The sequence below is a fragment of the Leptonychotes weddellii genome, chromosome 5 (genome assembly GCF_054177405.1).
Source record: "Leptonychotes weddellii isolate Sample4059 chromosome 5, ASM5417740v2, whole genome shotgun sequence".
Classification (NCBI taxonomy): Eukaryota; Metazoa; Chordata; class Mammalia; order Carnivora; family Phocidae; genus Leptonychotes; species Leptonychotes weddellii.
The window spans coordinates 126000588-126021678 of record NC_138373.1 but is presented as its reverse complement, the minus strand read 5'-3'; the positions used below and the strand labels follow the sequence as shown (position 1 = coordinate 126021678).

Genomic DNA, 21091 nt, shown 5'->3' with positions numbered 1-21091 from the left:
TTGCAAATATGTTCTCCCATTCTGTTGGTTGTCTTTTGGGTTTGTCAACTGTTTCATTTGCCATGTAGAAGTTTTTTATCTTGATGAAGTCCCAGTGTTCATTTTTGCCTTTGTTTCCCTTCCCTTTGGAGACGTGTCTAGCAAAAAGTTGCTGCAACCAAGGTCACAGAGGTTACTGCCTGGGTTCTCCTCTAGGATTTTGATGGATTCCTGTCTCACATTTAGGTCTTTCATCCATTTTGAGTCTATTTTTGTATATGGTATAAGAAAATGGTCCAGTTTCGTTCTTCTGCATGTGGCTATCCAATTTTCCCAACACCATTTGTTGAAGAGACTGTCTTTTTTCCACTGGATATTCTTTCTTGCTTTGTCGAAGATTAGTTGATCGTAGGGTTGAAGGTCAATTTCTGGGTTCTCTGTTCTGTTCCGTTGATCTATGTGTCTGTTTTTGTGCCAGTACCACACTGTCTTGATGATTACAGCTTTGTAATAGAGCTTGAAGGGGGTACTCTCATTTTTGTGTATATTTTAATGGATTTGAAAGATTCTATGACTTTAGTGGGTTGAATTACACAGATTTTTCAATTATGTTTTTAAGTATTTTAATTTTAGAAGTATTAGTTTAAATCAAGCACCTTCATAAGATGCAGGATCCAGTCTTTGGTAGGAGATTGCCTCTGCAGTGGGAAGAAGAATGCTTCTTCATTCCCTCTGATATTGGAGTCATCTAGGAAACTGTTAGATTCCACATTATCATCATATTCATATTTGTACTCAAGAAAATATTCAGCAATTTTACAATTATTTAAAACCAGTAGTCATTTAATGCTGGGTAGAAGTGAAATTACATGGCATCTTTGCTGAATACACACTTTATGGAAATATATTCAATCCTGAAGAAATCACTCCTAAAAATAGCAAACAAAATAGCTAACCTGGAAAACAAACAGTGAAACTTTGGTTCGAATAACCTGCCAAAGGGCAAACTGCAATGAACACTGCTCTAGGATTTAAGTGCCATATTTTAACAGTTCCCAAGGATACTAGTAGGATTATTTAACAAAATGAAACTTAAACTACAAGTGAAAGAATGAAACCAGGGAGCCTAATTTGTTCCCTGGAGGTGTCTTTGCATGAAAGCCTGACCACAACAGTGAAAGAGAACCAAGCAAGAAGGACCACATTAGCTCCTAGTAATTTGGGCTCATAAGGCCTGAATTAGCAGATTTCAGACCCAGTTTTTTTAAGGACACTTTGAACTTCCACTGAAGTATCCCAAGTGTCTGGCTAGATGCCAGGCTCTCAAACATTAATCAACTTTTCAAATAGATATGATTATTACTTAATAGTTACAGAAGGCCCTTACATGTGTTGAGATCTGCAAGGATAAGATGCTCTTAAATTTATAAAAGCTATTCTAGAACTGTTTTCTTATGATGAGAACAGAAAAGAACATACAGTTTCCTGAAATGTGTTTAATGTAGTAATTTTATTTTATTTTATTTTATTTTTTTTTTTTTTAAAGATTTTATTTATTTATTTGAGAGAGAGAATGAGAGACAGAGAGCACGAGAGGGAAGCGGGTCAGAGGGAGAAGCAGGCTCCCCACCGAGCAGGGAGCCTGATGCGGGACTCGATCCCGGGACTCCAGGATCATGACCTGAGCCGGAGGCAGTCGCCCAACCAACTGAGCCACCCAGGCGCCCCTAATGTAGTAATTTTAATAGAATTTGATTTAGTCTTATGTAAGGTAATGCACTTGTCATATTTTACTTTAAGAAACTGGAAAGACACAGATTTTCACACTATATAAAAACAACATTCAGTCTATTTTTAATTATTACAAATGAGAGTCCCGTGAATTAAGACCCTCAAATCCTACTTCAAAAACTCAAAGTGGAATCCAACATTCAGAATTGACAATTGAGAATCCTAGTGAGAGTCCTGGAAAGCATTTACAAATAAAGTAAGGTTTGGCCCTTTAATAAATGTTGGTTATGTCATCAATAAAACCAATAAAAATATGTATGTAAAAACATACACATTAATTATCAATGTTAAGCAATTTTGCTAGGAGGTGAGAAAAATCCAGTAAAGAATGTTAGTTCAAAACTCTCTAACAAATGCCAACATAAAGAAGACAAACCTGATATGAATTGAGGTATTAACTTCCTTATTAGACATAAATATATGATAGAGTTAATCATTTAATTCATATAAAGGGAGACGTTCACTTCAAGAAGGCTTTAAGGCTGACAGGTGTCCTATTACGTGCTGTAAGTACTCCAAGACCTAGTGACAAAATTCCTGTTGGAAACTATTGATTCTAGCATGCTTTTTTTTTTTTTCAATTTTGTCATTTTACTGCCTACCTTCTGCCTGCCTCATTCTCTGATTACATACAGTGAAAAGGATGTCAGTAGAAACATATTAAAGCATATATTTAAATAGGTTGATACTTCTCTCTTTGTTTTAAAAATAAAAGAGAGAACCAAGAACTTTGACTGATTATAAAAGCCTTGCATATGTAATCTCCATATTTTGATTAGCTGTCTCTGCCAGAAATGCAGGTGAATATTAGAGGTAATCTCTACAGGCAAGAAATTAAAAGTTCATGCAACCAGAACCACCTTTTGCCAACACACCAAAATACATGAAGCGTAAATTTCAATTTCAGGTTATCACAAAATTCACAGTAGGTTAAAAATAAGATAATATTATGATAGCACACAAAGCCACTTATTCTAAAATATTATATAAAGAAGTTCTTTCCTTTTACTCAAATACTATTACATTGTCACACACACAAAGCCGACATGACAAGAAGCGTTAAGCTATTTTGTTTTCGCTGAAGGTAAGTATGACTTTCAAAGAAGGTGACCATCTTCAAATTATAGGAAGGAGAACTAAACTTTGATTCTGCACACTCTGATCCCACTGAATTATTTTTAAACATTGTCTTTCATTTAAACTTCAGTTTGCTCTATTCCATTTAAAAGTTATTCTGGGTTTGGTTCTGGAAAAGATGGAATAAATATGTTCCATCTTATCACTTTTACTAATTGCAATGAAAAACTCTGGCTAAAAAACCAGATCGGATGACTCTATTAAAATTATAAGAACTTGAGACACAACCCTCTTTTTTGTTTGTTTCTTTGGAGGTTTTGGGTTTTGCTGTCATTATGGTTTGTTTCTTTGTTTGTTTTGCCTCCTATAAATTCTGGCCTGGGTGCTAGAGTAGACCAAAAGGTGCAACTGCCAATAAGTGCAGACAGAAAAGCCCTAAGAAATGTCTGCCTTTATAGAGGCCCAGGGAAAGGACAGAGGATCTGGGAAATAATCCTTTTCATTTTACCTCCCTGCTCCAGGTGAACACCAACAAAGACGCAGTGCCCTTCTTCCTTCCTACAGAGCTGTAGCAACCATATTGACTCTCAGCACCCTGCTCCAAGTGAATGCCAGCAAAAGAGCTGGGTCCTTCCCCTTCTCCACTACTGGTGTACAGCCTGTGGGATGAAACCCTGAGGGACCCCCGCCCCAAACACATGCACACACTCTAAGGGAGCCTAGAAAGATTCAGAGCCATATGCGCCGCTGCCCCCTCCCCCCCAAGAGCAGCTATCCAGTCCCTGAGTAGATCCCTAATTTGCTCTGCTCTACACTAAGCAAGTGCTACCAAAGAGACAGTCTCATCCTCTGCCCAGGGATGCTGTGCACGTACAACATGCAGTATTGACCCCTGATAAGAAGACAGGGAACACAAAGCCCCAACTTTTTACCCAAAAGAACAGCAATGGGGATCCTTGGAAATCAGAAAGTGAAGAGTAGATTATGGAGAGGAAGGAGCTGGAGAGAAAGGGATATTTTAAATCTGTGTATGAAGTCCTGAGCCTACCCCAGATTCGTGCATGCATGAATCCAACCAGATTCAGCACAGTGTAGATTCTGAACACTTAACTCAAGTTTCAGATTGGCCTCTAGGAGAGACACAAGTGAGATGGACCAAAATAGCACTGCAAAGACTGAAAATCAAATTGACATTGGAACCACAGTCCACAAAAAGTGAGTAAGGACAGGTGGTCTGTTCTTAACTAAAATAAGTAATCACAAGAACACAAATCCAGATGATTTAAACAGGATCCAGAATCTCATAATGTAATACTCAAAATATCTAGGATAAAAATCTAAAGTTACTGGACATAAAAGGAATCAGGAAAACCTAAACATCTCTTAAGAAAAAAGACCATCAATCAATAGATGCCAATGCGAAGATGACCCAAATATTAGAATGATCAGACAAAAATTTTAATGCAGCTATTATAATGGTGGCAGAAGGATAAAACTTTCCTGGATTCCTCATTGCTCCTATAAAAACCTCTAGCCTCCTGAGAATTTTCAAATACCATGAGAATTTGATCTATTGCTGTTTGTCAGGTTAATGGCTCTGATCTGAAAGGATAATAAAACTTTTCTAATTTCCCTGGGAAGGCAAAATTATTAAAGTCTGGACTAGACTAGATCCCTAGGTTAAACTCACAGTGTGCTGGGGAGACTGGCTCAGTAGCTTCCTAGGTATTTACATGTCAAAAAAAAGATGAAGCCTCAGAACTTGGAAACATTTCTAAATTTTAAGAGTTGAGACACACAGGGCTATCTGGCTCCTGGAGAGATTTTATTTACATATCAAAGAGTTGGAATTTGGAATAAGGCCCTTATGTTTGGAAGGAGACCTTCTGATGAGGGGTGGAAGATGAATGTCTCCTTGCTCTTCATAAGCCGACAAAAATTATCTTCCTCATCTCTCATCTATGAAGTGTCTGGCACTTATGTGCGACCGAAGGCTAGAACCTAAGAGGGCAATGACACACTAATTATCAAGAAATCTGTCTTTGACCCATAACACCTCATTTGCACATTCAGTATAAAATTAACAAAAGATGAGTCTTAAAAACTCAACAATAGCCATGGCGCAAGAAGAATGGGCAAACATTCTTGGAATAAAAGGAAACACAGAAGTTTTCAGTAAAGAAACAGAAGCTACAAAAAAAGAATGAAATGACTTAAAAGATAGGAGATGGGGTATAGGAGTGGAATGAAGAACAGGCAAAAAGAAAACTAATAAACTGATAGGCATAAATATATGAATAATTTGTTTAAATGTAAATGATCTAAAAACATCAGTTAAAAGATAAAGATTGTCAGATTGGATAAAAATAAAAATAAGACCCAACTGTATGCTATCTACAAGAAGTCCATAGGAAGCATAATAATCTAGATGATGGATCTGTATGGATCCATAATGATCCAAATGAAAGGATGGCAAAAAATAAATGATTCAAATGCTATTCAAAAAAAAAAAAATGGAATGGTTATGTGATTACCACACATAACTAACTTCAGAACAAAGAAAATTACTATAGATGTTTAAAAAAAATCACCCAGGGGCGCCTGGGTGGCTCAGTTGTTAAGCGTCTGCCTTCAGCTCAGGTCATGATCCCGGGGTCCTGGGATCGAGTCCCGCATCGGGCTCCCTGCTCTGCGGGAAGCCTGCTTCTCCCTCTCTCACTCCCGCTGCTTGTGTTCCCTCTCTCGCTGTGTGTCTCTCTGTCAAATAAATAAATAAAATCTTTAAAAAAAAAATCAATACGTTGCAACCAAGTAAAGTTTATCCCAGTGATGCAAGGCTGAACATTTGAAAATTAATTAATGCAATTCATGTATTAAAAGGCTTAAAAAAACACATGATCATATCAATAAAAGTATAAAAAGCATTTGGCAAAATTCAGCATTCATTCAAGATTTTTTAAAATATCTCATCAAATTAGGAACAGATTGAACATCTTAACTTGATAAAGTTTATCTACAGAAACACCTACAGAAAACAACATTCTTAATGGTAAGGTACTGAATGTTTTTACCCTAAGATCAGAAACAAGACAAGGGTGTCGGTTCTCACCACTGTTATTCCATATCATACTGCAAGTTTAAGCCAGTTCAAGAAGGCAAGAAAAAGGAATAAAAGGCATTTAGACTGAAAAGAAAGCAATAAAACTATCTCTATTCACAGACAACATGATTTTTTATATAGGAAATCTCAAGAATCTATAAAAAAATGCATCACCAGTTCAAAGAAGTCAATAGTATTTCTATCCACTAGCAATGAAAATTTAGAAACTAAAACTTAAGATTGTATTTACAATAGCTTAAAAATTAAATACTTAAGTACAAATCTGTATACTAAAAAGTGTAAAATGTTGATGAAACATATCAAAAAAGACCTAAAGAAATGGAGGCACATATAAAATTATTGGATTAGAAGATTCAGTATGGATCAGATATCAATTTTTCCCAAAAGAATCTATAGATTTAATCAGTCCCAATAAAAATCCATTGTAACTACAAAAGGTTCATTTGAAATATATATGGAAAAGTTAAGAAACTAGAACATCCAAAACAATTCTGAAAAAGAAGAGCAAATGTGGATACTATTCAACTTTAAGGCATTCCATGAAGCTATAGTATCAAGACAGAATAGTATTGGTAAAAAGATAAACATGTAGAATAATGAAACAGAAGAGATACTCTAGAAATAGATCCACTCAGATACTGTCAGCTGGTTTGGACAAAGGTGCAAAGGAAATGCAAAGGAGAAATGCAGTCTTTGCAATAATTGATTCTTGGAACCATCGACATCTATATTAAAAAATAATAATAATCCTCAACCTACATCTTGCACCATACACACACATGAGAACTCAAAATGTAAATATAAACTGATATAAAATGTAAAACAATAAAGCAAATGTAAAGCATGAAACTATAAAATTCTTAGGTCAAAACAAAGGAGAAATATTTATGACCTTGGGTTAGGAAAGAGTTCTAAGATATAACACCCAAATTATGATCTGTCAAAGAAAAAAATTAGTGAATTTGATTTCATCATTATGAAAAATACTTCTGCTCTGTTAAGGACACTTTTAAGAGAGTAAAAAGACTAGTCACAGACTGGAAGACAATATTTGCAAATTATGTATCAGATAAAGGACTCTCAAAACTGAAGAATAAGAAAACAACCCAATTTTCAAAGAATGGGCAGAATATTTCAACAGGTATTTTACAAAAGAAGATACGTGGATGAGACATAAGCATGTCAAAAGATGCCCAACATCATTAAGTCATTATGGAAAAGTAAATTAAAAGTAATGCGATACCATTACACATCTAATAGCATGGTTTAAATAAAGAATAATGATAACACCAAGTGTTGATGAAGATGGGAAGAAACAGAAACCCTCAAACACTGCTGGTGAGAATGTAAAATTGTGCAGCCACCGAGAAAACAGTTTGACAGTTTCTTATAAACTTAAACATACACTTACCATATAACCCAGCCAACTCACTATAGGTATTTATCCTGGAAAAATAAAAACAAATTTTGCCCCAAAACCTGTACATGAATGTATATAACAGAATTATTTAAAGTTGTTTCAAACTAGAAACAATCCAAATATCCTTCAGTGAATGAATGGATATAGAAACTGGTTAGTACATCCACAAGTGGAATACTACATAGCAATATAAACGGACAAATTATGATACACACAAAAACTTGGATGGATCTCGAATGTATTTCCCTAAATGAAATAACCCAGTCTCAAAATGTTACATAACTGTATCAGTCCATTTATATGACATTCTAGAAAAGCAAAAACAGAAACAGAAAAATCAGAAGTCACCAGGGATGGGGAGGGTCAGAATACAAAGGTCAATGTTATGGGAGAAATCTTTGGCAGTGTTGACATTTTTCTGTATCCTATCTGTGGTGATGGTACCAAGAATCTATACAAGTATAAAAACTCATAGTTCTGTACAACAATAAAATGGGTTTTACTCTATGTAAGTATACAAATTAAAAACATTATCAAAGAAACCTCTTCTGGGGACTTTGTGACAATGTATTTACATTGGAAGAAAATTCTCAGGATTTAAGAGTACAATAAAATGTTTAAATCTCACACCAGTTAAAGACGATATGCAAACCAGGTTATTAAGCAAGAGAAAATCAAGAAGCTAGAGGCAACCAAGTAGCAAGGATCAAAAAACAAAAGTATATAAGCTCTCCTATAAATAACACATATGTGTAGCTTCTTAAAATTCCTCCCTACCACCCAGACAGAGATCAGGGAGTGAGGAGAATAGGAGGATTTACACAAGAGGAAGTGAGGTGAGAGAGATACGAGAGTAACCTAGCCTCTACATCAAATGAAGGGTATGGTAATTTTCCAGGTACACTGACTTAACCTCAATTATTGACTTCAGTTCAGCTCTGTCTCTAAATACTACCGGGAACAGAAAATCCATATTCATCAATACCTCTTCGATAGCACCTGCAGAAATCCTGTGACCTGCAACATTTATCACGTCATCAACTCGAGACATAACATATAAATAGCCTTCTTCATCCATGTAACCAGCATCCATGGTGTCATAGTATCCCTGAAAATAAGAACCGATAATGTCTAATTAGCATGTATTGATTGCTAGGTAATGCAATCATGTAAGTTTGGTATAATATAAAATCTGATAGAAATGGATTTACTGCATACATTTGACTTTTTTCATTACTAGGCTATGGAATTAAACTCCTTTTGATTTTGATAACTTACTAGAATCTCTTTGCTCCACTAATAGCCAGGACTAAATTTAAGCATTCTTATATATATTCAAGTTAAATGTTTGAGAGTTGTGAAGTTTATGAACTCAATTTTTTTTTTAATGGAGAAGTAATAGTTCAATATTTCCAATATACTTTGGTATTGCAAAGTAATTCTTCGATAGATTTCTCCTTTAATTATATTAATTTTTGAAAGCTTTAAAGCTCTCTATAAATAATTACAAAATAGAACGCTAGTTTATTAACATGAATCTGGATTAGACTCTAGCTTCCATGAAATATAATAATAGGGGTGAAATTTAATTTTTAATCAACTCAAAGTAGCAGCACATCTTCACTGGTCCAGAAATCACAATAGAAATGAAGAATCAAGAAGAATAAGTTGAAAGAAATACTACTTCTAATGCTTTTCAGTTATCTTGATACTTATGTTAATAAGCATGGGCTCTAGGAACAATCCAGATGAGTCACTATTTGTGCTTCTTATTCTTTCTGAGACTCAGTGTGCTCATCTGTTAAACAGGGTAGTGGATTATACCCTATAAGGCTTCTGTGAAGCATAAACGAGATAGTGTATCTAAAGAGGGCAGACCCTGGCCCATCATAAGCCCTCAGTAATTGGCAGCTCTTACTGCAATTTCTACTTGAGAGAAAACCTAGAGTACAGTTAAAGAGCATGGACCGTGGAACCGGCCATTATGAGTTCCATTTTCAGCTCCATCACTTCTAAACTACAGGCAAGTTACTCAGCCCTTCTGTGCTGTGATTAAGCCCTTAGATGAGAAGTTTGAAGTCAGGGTAACAAGGCAAGAATATATATATAGAGTCACTCCACATAGTTTAACCATAAACTGAGACTCTGAAGGAGCTTTCACTGTTAAAGGTGATCATGTTAAAACCACAGGCACACCTTATTTGCCATTGTCAGGTGTAATTAATCATATCAGTACTCTGATGATTTAACGGTGGCCCATGGGGCGGATAGATTGGGCTGACCCGGCGTCAACTCTACTGACAAATCTTCCTGGCCACACTCCATCCATCGGGGGCCTGTTTAATCTCAGCTACTGAGGTCATTTAACTCCAAGATCTCTTTCTAAAGGAAGCTATTTTAAATCTTGTCATTTGTCTGCTTGATTAGATTACCTGTCCTTCACTCACAAATAATAAAGATAAAATGTTAAACACTGAAACTTGTTTTTGTTTTTAAATGAAATTCTGATCTTTTTTTTTTTTTTTTTTTCACCTACTGCATGATGAGAACCAAGAATCTCCCGGAAAGAAATAGAAGTCAAAGGACAGCAGCAATATGATGGTGGGACCTGATGTGTATTATCAGTAAAGTGCTGTTATGAACACAAAACACATCTTGGTGATGTGGAGAAACAGGGAAATGACAAGACAAAAACAGTTTTTGTCATCCAGGTGACTGGAGTTTGTGCTACAGGAACATCATGTCTAGCATGTATCTGTATTTTAAAATGGGAATTTAAAATAAAAAGCCAAGAGAGGGGCGCCTGGGTGGCTCAGTCGTTAAGCGTCTGCCTTCGGCTCAGGTCATGATCCCAGGGTCCTGGGATCGAGCCCCGCATCGGGCTCCCTGCTCGGTGGGAAGCCTGCTTCTCCCTCTCCCTCTCCCCCTGCTTGTGATCCTGCTCTCACTGTGTCTCTCTCTGTCAAATAAATAAATAAAATCTTTAAAAAAAAAAAAAGCCAAGAGAACATTCAGGAACAAATGTCAAAAATAGGTAAGGGAATGGAAAAATACAACTGTGGGCAATCCAAATGAACTTTGCTCACATAGCCAGCTGTAGAGGAGATTAAGGGGTCCCAGTGACAGGGTACAATTCTGATCAGGTGCTCTCAGTCTGCAGAGGGATCCATGCAGGAAAGAACAGAGATAGCCCCCCCAAAAGTCTTTAATTTAATAAAAACTTTCCTGATATTGAGGGCTGCTAAAATTCAGGAAAATGTGCTAAGAGAAACAGAAATGTCTATGTCCAGAGACTGAAAAATAAATATAAAAATGACTTATTTCGATCATTGTGGTGTGGGCATTCTTATTTCTGAGATCTAGAACTTAGTCCAGATAAACTTTAAAAGTTGTATTGTTATCTATGATTCCAGGACTGAGTGCTCAATTTAATAGGCAAGAACTATAAAGAAGTACTTTGGAAGGTTTAAAGAAAGTATAATAAAGTTCTTACAGGAAATTTTTCAAAGTATAAATGCTTGAATGCTTCCTGATTCTTCCAGAGTCCTGAAAAAGCCCCAGGGGGTAATGGCAACCTTATATAAAAACAGAGCAGTTAGAATTACAATCAAAGTGGTAATAAAGATAGACTGATTAGAATAATTTTCTAGTGTGATGGATAATTGCAAGTCAAATCCCACATTGAAATATAACCCCTAAATCTACTGGACAGATCATGTCTAATTGAGGCTGAAGTAGCTGACCATGACACGGCAGCATCTTCGAGGGATGACTGTAGTTTCTAGAAAGGGCACAAAAGGCATATATAGCTCTCATTCAAATAGATATTAGCAGCAATCACTGTTTCAATAAGAAGCATAACATCTGCAAAAAGGAACCACAAATGCATCACTGAATTACTTTTTAGGACAAATATCCTTCTACCATAGGCAGATAATTTTTTTTTTTTTTTGAAGTTCCAAGGTCCCAACTGCCACCTCTGCCCATCTCTGTGTGACGAAATGCTCCAAGTCAACATTCCAGGAACAATCTTTTATCTTCACAATCAATCTGCATCAGGGAATTCCCTCTCACTACGCCCTCTTGTATTCTTCCTTTTCGTGACCATCCCAATCTATGTGATTTCTCATCTGATGAACACATGGAGATACTTGAGAATATAAAATGTAAGATAGGATATACCCTTCTTTCCAACTAATTTGCTCTTACATTTCTTGCTTGCCTCCATAGTATCGAACAGGTGTTATACACATGGCAAGGGCTTTATCTTTATCTGTCTGTCTTGATACAGGTAAAGGAACAATTGTTTTCTGGACACAAGAACATTTTCAGATGTTTTACAGTTTGGAAATTCCGATACTGTAAAACTTACGGATTTTCAAAAACCTTCCCTCTCCAGGCTCACGTAATAAAAAATACGAAGTGAAGCAGTGACTTCACAGTACTGATTCTGAGAAAACTGAAAACAAAGTAGACATGGCTACTGCCCACATGAGGCAACGTCCCGCATCTTCCACCCCGACATTAGGCCTCCAAGGCTCTGAACTGTAGTCTGACGTTCTGTCAGGCAGAAAGTGCTGTTACAGGTGGGATCAGCAGCCCAGCTCCACCATCCCCAGCCTCCCGGTAGGTCTTCATTTTGTACTATTTTATGATGGAGGAAAAAATGCAACATCTGCATTTCTGGACCTCATGTAATTGCATAGAATGCATATGAAAGCAATTTGTAAAGAGAACAACAGAGATTCTGCTGTTGTTACTATTGCTGTTCATCACTAAACCTGCACGAAGTCAGTAGGCTGAGGCAGATGATCCCTTTGGGTCCTTGTAACTGACTTTGCTAGGTCAATCCTCAGTCACTATGTATATAATTTCACTTTATCAGTTTGTTTTTATTGTTAATATTTTACAAACAAGTGTAAATCATTGGTAATTAAACATGGAAATAAAATAGGAATATGGCAGCCCCCAAAACACATTCAGTTCAGCATCCTTTTCAGGATGCTGAGGATAAAGAGGTGAAGAGGACACCAAGAAGGGATGGTAGATGGTAAATCAAAAGCCAATCCGGGCCAGAAGTGGTAACATTAATGAGTGAAGCCGACTATATGTAAAATAAAAGACCTCGACCATAATCTCAGTGGAGATGGATTCTGTTCACATATTAAATAAGTAATTTTCAGTTGTTTTCTCCCCCCAAATATATCCTGATATATAATCCTTTCTGTTTTTCATGGTGGTATTTTTAAACCATACTCTAAGAAAAACAAAAAGTAACTACAATAATAAATGGCAACTGACACTCAGGCAACTTTGGGGACATCAGAGAGTGCTGGGGTCTGAGGCAAATTAGAACGTGGACGCCACGTCTAATGAAAGCAACTTTTTCTTAGCTCCATTTGATTGCTAGTATACAGAAATGCCCATCCAAATCCTGAAACACTTACATTGCCCATATTAAAAACTATGCATATAGAAGGACCTACTGTTCAGTAAGCTTCTCTTTCATTTTATACAAATTTTGATCCCCTCAGCAGTAGATACACCTAAGTATTTGCACTAATAATCCAAATGAATTAGTACTTTGGGTACTGCATGCAATCTGAGTTTCCCGGTGGCCTAGTATGTACCTGATTCAGTCAGTGTGTGTACATGGGATGGAGAGTGCAGCATTTTCTGGTAAGGGTGTTACTAGAGAGAAAAGGAACATTTTATACCTCCCAGAAGTTGGTTACATCTGCAACCTCTGTCCTTAAAAAGAAGATGCCCTGATAATTTGGGTTTTCTCTTACTTCCTGAGAGAACTATGGTACAACAATTAGTAACAGATAGATTATATTCTTATAATTAATTAAAGCTTAGAGAGTTAAAGAATAGGTAGCCATCCTCCAGGGGGGAAAAAATTAACGAACTTTAAGGACATGGGCTTTTTCAGCTGTTGCACAATATTTTAAACACCTGCTTAAATTTTTTGAAGAACAGGGACAGTAGGGATTTTTATACAATTTCTCACTCCTATGAGAAGGGTCTGCATAAATTTGTATAGACCTATAGACCCTGAGAATTAAGAATAACATGCCAAGGATATGATCCAGGGACAGTGCATGAAATGGAAGGAAAAATTCAAGGCCAAATGCTATTTTTCTTTAAGGACCAAAGAAATAAGATCAGTGAACAAAAACAAAAGAAAATCAAATGTTTGAGAACTAGGAAAAAATAGTATCTTAGGAGCCACTCCAGTAGAATTTTAATAATGACTGAGTGTTCAACAAGGTCATAAAAGCACAGATTTTGTTTGAAAGTGATTCAATAGAGGTCAGGGAACTTAGTGATTAAGATACTTTGAGTATTCTCAGGATTGCCATTTCAGTGGTGTGGAGCAGACAGTAACAGGAGTGATTAAAAAGTAAACAGGAAAGGGCGCCTGGGTGGCTCAGTTGGTTAAGCAACTGCCTTCGGCTCAGGTCATGATCCTGGAGTCCCAGGATCGAGTCCCGCATCGGGCTCCCTACTCGGCGGGGAGTCTGCTTCTCCCTCTGACCCTCCCCCCTCTCATGTGCTCTCTCTCATTCTCACTCTCTCAAATAAATAAATAAAATCTTTAAAAAAAAAAAAAGTAAACAGGAAGTAAGTAAGTGGAGGCAGGAAGTTAGACTACACTTTTTAAAAGTTTGTGGATGACTGGAAGAAAAGATATGTCATTGATTTAAGGAAGAGAAGCAGGCTGATTTAAGATGGGGACGATGTGAATAGAAGCAGCCAGTGAGGGGGCAATGAAGATATGAAAGTTAGAGAAGAAAATACCAGAGGAATTATGTTTTTATTCATTCATTCATGTATGCATACATGCATGTGTGCATTAACTCATGTATTTATTTTCTTCATTCAATCAATATTTGTTGGATGCTTGCTATTCCTCAGTCACTGTGTTAGACATTAATGATACAAAGATTTAAATTCCGGTCTCAGACACATGAAGATCCTGGCATAATGGTACTATAAGAAACTTAGTATTTTTATAATATAGATAAGGAGAAAGATTGTCATGAATGATGTCTATTCCATTAAGTTAATGAAATAACATAAAGATGTGTGTCAGGCAAGTTTTATAGCAGGTCCTTAGACTCTGTACCGGCGGGAGCTCTTGGAAGGGAAAGTTTTATCCCTGAAACTAAGCCCACAACTAAAAGCCAAGGGGTGGATCTGCTGGAAATGGCATCTGTGCCTCCTGATCATTTTTGAGATGTCCCAGAAAACTACTTCAATATCCCCAAATCTAATTGAGGAACGGGCTGGAGAGCAAGATAGGAGATTGCAATTAGTACTTAGTAGGATAACATGAGGGAATGCTATCTGTTCTTCACTAATAAAGTCTGATACATTTTAAAAATTCAGATGTTGCAATTTCAATATTAGAGAGTCTAAAAAAGGAACCTTGAAAGATGCCATATAATGGTCCTAAAGAAAAGCAGGAAGAGAGGCTTCCAGAATTGGGAGTATGAAATAAAACAGGAGCAGCAATAAGCTCCAGAGAGAAGTTAGGTGTATATAAGCTGGAGCAGATTTTTTTTTTTTAACAGAATTCCAAATTAACATTTTTCTTGTTGAATATCCTAATAATTATCCTATTCCTTCTGGTAAAATGGATGCCCCAGGGATAATATCTATCCTACTGTCTACCTCACAGAGCTGTTACAGAAAAAGAAAACTGTTTTCTGTAGTTATAATAACATGAAGATACATTAGACTGGCAGAAGGAGGGGAAGACTTGAAAATACTGAGACATAGGCTGGTTAGCGTCTGTACTCCTCCTTCAAATCCAAGATAAAATGTTACCATTCTGTGATACCTTCCCCAACTCTTTCAAGCAGAGTGAAAGGGAAGTTCTGTTACAACCTGTCCAACTGTGAATGAAGAGTTACCCTCGGAGAATGTCTTTCCTCAGAGACTAATCTTAAGGGGAAAGAGAAATAACAGAAGTGATCCCGTGTGTGTGTGTGTGTGTGTGTGTGTGTGTGTGTGTGTGTGTGTGCGCGCACGCGACCCCGCTGATGGGGAAGCATGGGAGTGCTGAGAAATCCTTAAACAGATAAGAAAAGAAGGGAATGCTCATCACTGTAGAAGAGGACATTCCGGATCACTCTGGAATGTGAAATTCTTCTATGTCTCCATTCCCAGATACAGGATGGTCTGTATTTACTGTTCCATTAGGAATCCCCATGGTAACAGAAGTAAATTGAAGCTATAACTCCTGTTCCCTAGAGAACTGTGGGATTAGATCCCAACTTTGCCCTCCCAGCATTTCCTATGGAGTCTGTAGGCTTTACTTGAGATTGTTCATATAAGGCTACTTTTTGTCTCCCCACAAAGAGACTGATTAGGCCATAATTTCTTTCTCTCTGGACAGACAAGAGACTAGGTTATAAATGTGATCTCTAGCTGTGTCACTACGAAAGATGTTTAGATACCCATGCCTAAAATGAGGATAACATCTGTCCCACTGTCCACCTCCCAGTGATGTCGTAAGGCTAATAAAAGATCATACTAAAATCTGCGTATGATAGTTAGAAAGGAACATGATTACAATTATGTGTCATCCTTAGTTTTACTCAAAGGATACAATGAAGAAAAGAAAGCTGTCCTGACCCTTTCCCAAAACAGCAGCAAAGTGACTAAATCACTCCCGCGAAGCTATAAAGATGTGAACAAACACCTTTAGGGGACAGGAGTTCAATATCTGGAGGCTGAGAAATTGGCAGGCACCAGAGTAGAAGCCACCAGGACCCTGCCCTATAGCTCCCTCCTACCCTGCCACTGCCTGCAGGGCATCCCAACCCCCCCACCCCTCCACCTCCACCCCCCGGCACACAGCAAGAATCAGACAAGCCCCACTCCCAGTAACAACAACTGGATCTGGTCCAAGAAAAATGCAGGCCCATAAAAGAGGACTTATTTTTTTAAAGAACTGAATACAGTGGAAAGATTTATTAGTCAGTACAAGTTGATTTTGATCAACTATTGCCTACTTGTGACAGTAGCCAGAGACCTATGGCTTTAATAACAGTGAGCAGTATGGTACTGAGGAAGGCAATTGCAGTTAAAATGTTCTTTCATGCCCTGCTCTGTGTTGCTTGGAAATTACTGGCTGTTTTACTTCTGCACTTTAGAGCTCTGGATGCAATTGCAGGACACCTCCCACAATTCATGAACATTCTGCATTCATAGCAATTCAGACACTATAACTTTCCCACTAAATTAACTGCCTGGAGTAGGTTTCAAAATCAAAGGATTTTGCTAACATCCACAAAGATGCGTAGTTTCTCTTCTACTAGAAAGGCAAATCCTATGAATGCAGAGAATCTACAAAAGCTGTAGGATTCATGTTTATTACATCTTAGGGTCTATGGTAGTTTAGGAATCACTTAAATGTCTCCGTTCCAGTGAAGGGATCCCCAGGAGAGCAAAACAGTGATTTCTAAAAAGCATTAACAAAGAAGTGGAAAAAATGAAGCAGAGCTAGAGTTTTCTGTTCAACATTTCCACATACCACTATTTCTCATTTTAGGTGAATCGTCTTAATATGATAAAATGAATCATTACATTTAATATCTCGAAAACGGTGGAAATATGATTATAGCTTCAGATTTTAAAGAAACTGTCAGAGAAAGATGGTTTCCAATGTTATTATTTATCCTATTCATAACAGATTTTATAGGGAAAGAAGCAGCTATAGCAGTACTTACAAAAGCAAACAAATTTGGGATTAAAACAATGAGTCATTTTTTTATTGACTTACTTTAATATAGTTTAAACCCCATACATTTCAAATATTCCATGCAGACTTTCCCCATATTCTTGTAATTATACTCCAAGTACGATTAGTGAACATAAATAACATTAGGGAATACTGCTCTTTCAAACTGCTCCTACTTAGTTACCATACAAGATAATAAAGAAAAGCATGGATATGAATAATTGAGAGTGGACATCTATCTCTGGCCAGGGGTCACTCTCAGGGGTGGCTTTTGATGCCATCTCAGTTTCAAGTCCTCCATGGGCCCTAATTATTCTTATTACCAGTGGCCTTACCCCATATATGTGCACAAATAATAAAACATAACAATACACCATAGAAACTAGAATTTTTCTGGAAGAAAAGTTATAATTTTGCTTTTAAAATTATTTGGCAAGAAGCCACACATTTAGTTTACGATTGGCTCTTATTTCTCAGCAGTCACTGTATATATTCAGAAACTGTGCAGAATGAGAAAATAAGACCTAAATGTTGTTTGCAAATGAACTGAAAAATTTATGAAGACTAAATTGACGGGGCGCCTGGGTGGCTCAGTCGTTAAGCGTCTGCCTTCGGCTCAGGTCATGCTCCCGGGGTCCTGGGATCGAGCCCCACATCAGGCTCCCTGCTCAGCAGGAAGCCTGCTTCTCCCTCTCCCACTCCCCCTGCTTGTGTTCCCTCTCTCGCTGTGTCTCTCTCTGTCAAATAAATAATAAAATCTTAAAAAAAAAAGACTAAATTGACCATGAAGTTGTTACGATGTTAAATTTCAAAGATATTTAATTAAATATGTATTAACTTTTGTTGTAAGTTTTTTCAAATTTGAATTTTAAGAATTTTTCAAATTTCTTAAAATTTAGAGTCTCAGATATTTTGTATATCTGATATAATCCCTTTTACAGTCCACCGAGGTTTTTTGGGGGGACCCATGTGGCCAATCTCTGGAAAGAAGCCTGCTTTCAGATCACAGACCCTTTTTAGAATGTGGTCTGCGGGGAAAAAAATTATTATCTCTCAAATTACATACTATTTTTTTTTAAAACCAGAATAATCTTATCTCAAAAAGCTGTGCTTTTTTCTTCCCCTTAATTCAATTAAACATATTTATTATGAGCTCTTAAAAAGCATTCATTGACCATTTCACATTCTGGATGAATGATGTATCCCCTCAAGGTACAAAGAACATCGATAGATGTTAAATGTGAAAACATCCTTCGCATACTGCCACTGAGATGCACAAATAATTTTGACGTTGATGGGTTAGGGTGGAAAGGCCACTGGAGAAGTGGGTTTCAAAAGGAAATCCTTGCTCTCCCAGATAAAAACGAGATCCTAAAATAAGGTTTCAAGAACTATTTTTTTTTAAAGAAGAGATCTTAGTGGGAACATTTTTTTCCTGTTTTTTCTACTTTACCTTTTGAATATATAATATATATAACATTTTCAAACATCTAGTTTCACTATTAACTCAAGGAAAGAATCAGACTCCACTGCATGTCATAACATATTATATCTTCAAATAATTCACATAGAAATTTCAGAATCCCAGATCATTACAATAAAATTCCCTGTTCAGGAATGCAGAGGGAAGAAAATAATTCTGAATTGGTGACAATTTAAATAAAATGCTTTAAGGCAATAGTTATGTTACTCTTAAGTACTAGAAGTCACATCAATGGCTTCAAGAAAAAATATAGTTTATGTGGGCTGTTGCTATATTTTATTATTTTTTAATGGAAGTAGGGCAAAGCCACCAATAATTAGAATGATAGAACACATGAAGGGTATAAAACTGCTAGATCAAACACTACCCCTAGGATCGTACATGAGTTGCTTTATGAAATAGATAGACTCACTTATAGTTAGGAGGTTATATAAAAAATGTATGCTGCTAGAGTGCTTTTAAAGGCTCTCAAAAACCATGTGCTTCCCTAAGTAAGCTAAACAACCACTAACAATCTTGTTCAGATTACTAATTTCTTAGAACGACATCCCCCCATCCCTACCATTTTCCCCCAAGAGGTCAGATTTCAACCAGCTCTATGTTAACATGCATTCTGGCTCAGAATAATATGAATATAAATGGTATATTCAGTATTTAATTTTTCCATCTTGCCAACAAGATGTCTTAAAATTTAAACTTGAAAAAAGCAATATAGTGCTTATATGTTTAGGGATAGCATGAGAATCTGAGAATTGTATCATAAAGTGTATCTGCTCTGTTAGCTTTTTGTAAGGTTAAAGTATTTTGACCTGAAGAAATACATTCTTTTTTAAGTTACTGTTTTTCATTTAATTTTCACAGAATTTTCTATGTTTTATTAACCTGAGATAATTTTTTCTAGCTCCATCCCTGTTGTTGTAAGTGCCAAGATCTCGTACTTTTTTATTGCTGAGTATAGTCCATTGTATAAATATACCACATTTTCCTTTTTTTTTTTTCCCTCAGATCTAGGGTTCAGGTTTGGGTTCGGGTTAGGTTTAGGGACTGGTGAGGGTATGTGTCTGGTATCCTGCAGTTCAGAGACCTAACCTGAGACAATTTCGTACCTCAGGTTAGGTCTCTGACCTGAGACAGGATGCCAAGTCATAAGAATTATTTTCTTTTATTATTTCATTTTATTTTATTTTTTAAGGAAGCTCCACACCCAGCTTGGAGCCCAATGAGGGGCTTGAACTCACAAGCCTGAGATCAAGACCTGAGCTGAGACCAAGAGTCAGATGCTCAACCGACTGAGCTACCCAGGAGCCCCAAGAATTCTTTTATTTTTAAAATTTTTTTCCAAGAATTCTTTTAAATAAATGGGAAAACAAAGCTTTTTTCAGGCCTGACATACAATGTTCTTTATTTATAGCAGCTCCTTCTGCCAAATTCTACTACTAAACCATATCATATCAATGTCATGCTAATCAGAGGCACTAAAGTAACCTGTATCAATTATTAAAATGTCACATCCTGTTTTCCCCCCAACTTAATCAACTTCCATTTCAGCTTCCACTAGCATAACAATTTTAAAGTATGGATTTAATCAAAGCAAATTTTAATATTTCCCTTCAAATTTTGACACTTTTGCTTACAAATGAACAAGGTTGAAAAACGTTAGCAAGGAATTGTACTTGCTGAGTCAGGGATTTTATATTATGCTACTATTTGACCTAGTAATTACACTTTCAGAAATTATGCAACACTATAGTGATTATCAGAAAAGAAGAAAAGACAACACAAAGAAAGATGTTCAATACAGCATTATTTATAATCATAAATATTCGAAAAAGACTAAGAGTTCTAGGATGGGATAAAAATTTTTAGAGGCAGAGTTAAAGTGAACAATGCTTGTGAGACAAGTTTAAGGAAAAACAGCAATACAGAGTAAGCTGAATTGTTTCAGAAATCTAAAATGCTTGCCAAAAGGAAAAAGTCCTATATACTATAAAATTAATGTTGTATTGCTAAAGGGTGGGAGTATAGAATCTTTACAGACTTCCTTATATTTCTGGCATTTAAGTTAAATTGATCACCTACACATTACTTGTATCATCAAAAAATTATTTAAAATGGAAGATTTATCTTTAAAAAAAATCATATCTAAATTTGTTCTACTTTAGGGGGCTTCCATATTTATTTATTTTTAAAATTTAAATTCAATTAGCCAACATATAGTACATCATTAGTTTTTGATGTAGTGTTCAGTGATTCATTAGTTGCATAACATCCAGTGCTCATCAGATCACATGCCCTCCTTAATGGGGCCTCCATGTTTAATGACAAGAGTTGGCACTGTGTATCCTCAAACAATGCACGAGCTTATTTTGTAACCCCCTCCCTAGGACTATCATCACAACCACTCCATTTTTTTCTTAATATTATATACCAATTCTTGCTCTCTTAAATAGTAGCATTGCAAATCTT

General features: G+C 36.5%; 1 protein-coding gene and 1 long non-coding RNA gene across 5 annotated transcripts in view; both read right to left on the bottom strand.

The window, feature by feature from the left end:
• The window catches only part of ACSS3 (acyl-CoA synthetase short chain family member 3), a 140568-nt gene that overhangs the window by 8984 nt on the left and 110493 nt on the right, over positions 1-21091 (bottom strand). For 3 of the 4 annotated variants that reach the window (XR_014145818.1, XM_081822150.1, XM_081822152.1), the window contains 2 exons: positions 10882-10963; positions 8374-8496 (listed from right to left, as the gene is read on the bottom strand). Coding sequence is in view for 3 of the 4 variants with exons in the window: in XM_081822150.1 (XP_081678276.1) it covers positions 8374-8496; positions 10882-10963 (205 nt within the window). In the remaining variant the exon portion in view is untranslated. Of the gene's footprint in view, positions 1-3784; positions 5605-8373; positions 8497-10881; positions 10964-21091 lie in introns of those variants that run through there. The other variant, XM_081822151.1, reaches the window with a different exon arrangement.
• LOC145721856 (uncharacterized) lies at positions 13543-21090 on the bottom strand. The gene is made up of 2 exons (XR_014145819.1): positions 19758-21090; positions 13543-19709 (listed from the first exon to the last, which is right to left on the bottom strand). It is a non-coding gene; the product is annotated as an uncharacterized LOC145721856 (long non-coding RNA).